The sequence below is a fragment of the Papaver somniferum genome, chromosome 9 (assembly GCF_003573695.1).
Source record: "Papaver somniferum cultivar HN1 chromosome 9, ASM357369v1, whole genome shotgun sequence".
In the NCBI taxonomy this organism is placed as follows: domain Eukaryota; kingdom Viridiplantae; phylum Streptophyta; class Magnoliopsida; order Ranunculales; family Papaveraceae; genus Papaver; species Papaver somniferum.
Genome location: NC_039366.1, coordinates 198098400 through 198103091, shown reverse-complemented (window position 1 = coordinate 198103091; position 4692 = coordinate 198098400). Strand labels below are relative to the sequence as shown.

General features: G+C 35.6%; 1 protein-coding gene across 1 annotated transcript; it reads left to right on the top strand.

Annotated features, from left to right (window-relative positions):
• The first annotated feature begins 410 nt into the window (after positions 1-410).
• On the top strand, positions 411-2331 carry LOC113308103. The gene is made up of 4 exons (XM_026556586.1): positions 411-1171; positions 1265-1335; positions 1552-1708; positions 1787-2331. The coding sequence occupies exons 1-4, from the start codon at positions 1043-1045 to the stop codon at positions 2009-2011; spliced, it is 582 nt and encodes a 193-aa protein (XP_026412371.1). The 5' UTR covers positions 411-1042; the 3' UTR covers positions 2012-2331.
• Positions 2332-4692: the final 2361 nt, after the last annotated feature.

Sequence of the window (4692 nt, the reverse complement as noted above, 5' to 3'; positions counted from 1 at the left end):
GCCTCTAAGTCGCATCACTCTCTCATTGTTGTACCTAAAATTTAATAATAAAGGCAAACAAAAGCTTTCATGAAAGTCACGAGTCATGCATCAACAAGTTTCACAGGAAGAAAAATTGAACCAGCAAGCAAGCGACAGACCCTCCCTTTTCCCTTGTCTTCATTAACAACTTTTGTCTGTAACAAATCCCATTTTTAGCTCAAGTAGCCTTTTACTAAGATACCCTCCTTTTTTATGTCATTATTAAAGTAATAAGTTAATCCTAAGGTAAGGAGAATCCGAAAAACACTCGTAGTAATTAGTACCACCACTAGAATGACACAGTCTCCACCTTCCATTAATGATGAACAGAAATCTCACATGAATTTCTTTCTTTCTTCCACACACACAGTAATAAAGTTTGGTGTTACCATTGGTTGAATGTTAGATGCATAGACAGATTCAGTCTGATTGCATCAGGAACAAGGGTATTTCTGTAAGACCAACCTCCATATTTGGATAGATAGGAATACCAAACTCATTCATGACAGGGAAAAAAAAAAAGATGAAGTTTTTAGGCGGAGAGAGAAAGAAAGATATGAATTGATAGACGCACATACAAATACACCCATCAGGAAAGACAACAAGTCTTCTCTAAAAACATATGAAATACACAAACAGATGAAATTCTTTGGTGTTTTTCTTAATAATCTTCTCGTGTTGTCTATAGAAATGACGATGGCCCAAAATTTATTATGTTACAAAGAAAAAAAATAAACAAACAGGAAACAAAGCAAAGATGTTATCTTTCCAACCAAACCCTATGAATATGATACTACTAGTAGTAGTAGGAGGAGGAAGAGCAATATCTCACAAATACCCTTCTGTAACCTCCCAAAAATTACTTTCTTTCTTCTCTCTTCATATCAAAGTTTCTTCTTTTCAACCCACCACATCATTATTTATTCTTCTTCTTCTTGTCTTTCCTTTTTTTCTTTTTTCATATCTTCGTTCTTCTCATCTGTGAGATCTCTGGGGTTTCTTTTGTTCATCTGTTGTTGAGATGTGGAAGAGGAAGATGAAAGGGGTTTCTGTTGAATCATCTTCATCTCCTTTTTCTTATGACGAAGAATCAAGAAATATGTTTAATAAACATCAGAGTTTGATTCAAGATTTCAATGAATTGCAAAAGGTAATCCATGGGTTTCTCTTAGATCTTTAGATTTAGGGTTATTTTTGTTTGTTAAGATCAAAATTGATTATATTTTTATTCTTCTGCGTGCAGGAAACTGATGCCATGAAGAAGAAATTGCATAAAGATAAGCAGAGGAAACTAACCCTTTTGGCTGAAGTTCGGTATGTGTTTTTTTTTAATTCCTAATTATGTTGCTCTAATTTTAATTTCTTGGCCAAAAAAAACAACAACATCAAAACCTAGGAATAACAACACACAAAATCATTGTTTGTTTGTGGTTTCTGAGGACAAAATAGATCGAATCATGTTGGTGTTGTGATCGGTTTTCTTGTCGGAACTGCTTGATGATGCTTGTGTTTTCTTATTTGTGATTCTAGTTTCTTGAGGCGAAGATACAAATTCTTAATGAGAAGTCAGTCTCCAAACACACCTAGGATAGACAGAGATCTAATACGATCACAAGCTCCTGTGAGTCATAAGGAATCTTACCGGATGCCCAAGCCTTCTCCAGTATTGGATTTGAATCAGATTTCGGTAATTAGTAAAACTTTCTCTATACTTTTAATTGTTTGTACATTTTTTTTTTTTGTAATTTGTTCAGTTGAATTGCAGAATGGGGAAGATGATGTTGGGGATTATCATGTCAGTCATCGTCTGGAACCTCCTATGAGAATGGAGAAAAAGCCTAAGAGGAGTTATTCAGGACTCAGAGTAGAACAGCAACAGCAACATCCTAGTGATGCAAACATGTTGGTTTGTAGGGAGGTAATGAACGGGTCGAGTCGGCCTGGTAAGAGAAAAATTTCGTGGCAAGATCAAGTGGCATTGAAGGTTTAACCTCTTTGAAGAAGTAAAAATCTTCAATCCCCTCTCTTTTTTGGGAAGATCAATACATACCCCCTTTCTGATCTTCTTATGCTTTGATTTTACAGTTTATATAGTGTTGTCTATGCATAATATCTCTAAATGTTTCTGTTCTTATTTTGTAAAGGAAAACAACGTTATACTTTTACAAACTCTTTTGGAGTATAGATTAAGTTTGAGCAAGAAAACAATATGGCGACTGAAAATATCATATATAGTCGGAGAAACTTTCATATAGGTTCCTGATTTCTCTAGTATTGAGTCAATTGGTATTTTCTCTTTCTTTCGGTGAACGTCGTATGTTCAAGTTACTGTTGCTTAAATACTGTTGTTCGCAAGAGCACACATTCTCATAATGACAAAGATGGTAGAGAATGTGATAACTCGAACAATGAGAACGTTCTCATCTTTTCTCCTGATCCAAATTTATCAGTCTGTTATAGTAGCATTAGTGTGTTTGTATGTAATAGCATTAATGCATGGGCCAGTTGGTCATTCACTTGATCTCCCAGCAGAGTACGATTAGATGAACCCATGATCCCTTTAGTTCAGATTGGAACATAGTTGCCACATGTTGTCTGCAACTTTTGAGGGATGAGTAACATAATACTCATCTGTATTTGTTATGGCAGTCTCTATGCAGACTGTGTAGTAACATGGCGTTAGTTGCCGATTAGTTGCAGAAATTGAAAGTTGAAAAGATCAGTTGCAGAAGTTGAAAGTTGAGAAGTTCACGAGACCGAGTTGAAATGCAGTGTTTTGAAGATCTCTTTATATTGTCTAAGTCCTGGTGCTCTCTGCTTTTATGCAGAGTGATGAATTCCTCTAGGTTCCTGCTCATCTGATTCTTGTCTTGCTGAGTTCATTGCAAACTCTTTTCCTACGGAAGTACGTAATCTTGTTACCTTGCCAAGCAGTGTTAATCCAAACTATCAAACCACCGTATGTTGGGTTGAATACTTGGTATATGCAGCACTTTTATGAAACTGTCCCAGGAATGTTTGCATCGCAGCTGTTTCAGAAGTTAGTTTCCATGTTTTTTAAGTTTTCTGTTTAGAAACAATTTTTGTTGCAGAGAGAGCAAATTTGTTAGACGGAGAGCAAAAAAAGCAAACAAGTTTGCTTGAAAATAAAGACACATGGGAAGTGAAGAAGATTGTCGAGTGAAAGTGTCGATTTTACCGGCCAATTCGCATGCCAATTAGATTTTTGCTTGCTGTTGTGATAAAAAGTAAGACTGCACCTGTGATACATTCATGCGGAGATTATGTTTATGCTGCTTGATGTGATAAATGTATCACCTTGGTAAAAGTTACTGCTGATTCTTAATCTTATAGAGGATTAAGGTGCTGATTCTTAATCTTATAGAGGATTAAGGTGCTGATTCTAATAATCTTATAGAGGATTATATTTCAAATACGATTTTATTTTATTTTTCTTTTGACGGCAAGGGGCAAAATTGAATTAAAAATGAGTCTTACTAGAGTAGTGAGAAAGAGACACAGAATAAGCTAACAAGACCAGCTCATGCTAATGACAACATTTCAATTACAAATAAGGGTAGAAAGCGAACAGCCATCAAACAAATTTGTAAGGATAGCCCAATTAAACAACGTACATTTGACGGACACAATGAACTGTTTGATACGAAATATTATGTGCACTCAACTGTACAAATACAAAAGTGGGGAGAAAGAATGGAGATGTAAACTAATACGAGAGTTTCATCTCTCTTCTTATTAAATTTTTCATTAACTTTCCAGTTTTTCTCTCTTACAAAAGAAGGAAGCCCAAGAGGCTATTCATAGTAATTACATTAAGGGATAGTCATTCTCTTATTAGAGATAACTATTAACACATGCTTGACATGTAATGACATAGGTGTTTTACAATTGGTGTAGTGGGCCCCGTTTATTGGTGGGCATCCATATCATAGTTTACACGTAACACCCCACTCCCTCTTGGATGACCACCAATCTAATTATTTGTTCAGCAAAACTTTATCAAAAGGATTTAATGTTCCTGGTTTTGCTACTGTCGGGAACGTATTGTCTTGAGAATGCTTCGTCAGAAAAACCGCTAGGGGAAAATCTGAATGCTAGAGGATTATAACAATACTGACTGCGCTGCTAATTTTGCTTCGTAAAATCTTGTCAGGAAAAGACCGTGTGTTGTAAAAATCTGAATCGGATAATACGGGCGATTATCTGATGACCTCATTCCAGAAATGTATACACATCTCTTTAGACAACGATTATTGTTCTAAAATTATCTCATCAAAAACCTCGTCAGGAAAACTCAGAGGGACAAAATCTGAACGTAGGAAAACATGAGTACTCAGAACAATGATAAACTCGCAGATGCTGCCTCGTTAAAACCTTTTCTGGAAACATCCAAAGGGACAAAATCTGAACGTAGGAAAACATGAGTACTCAGAATAATGCATAATCGTTTATGCATTCAAAATTGCACATGCACAAGATGTTATGCATTTATTTATAAGTTTGACAGAGTGTTATGCAGGTTTTTTTGGTAAGCATAAGCTGTCATACAACTGCATAACAAGTGCACATTTATTTTGCTGCATAATTTGTTATGTTATGCAAACATACCAGAGACTTCCTTTCTCTTCACATCATCGTGCTTTGCCTTCA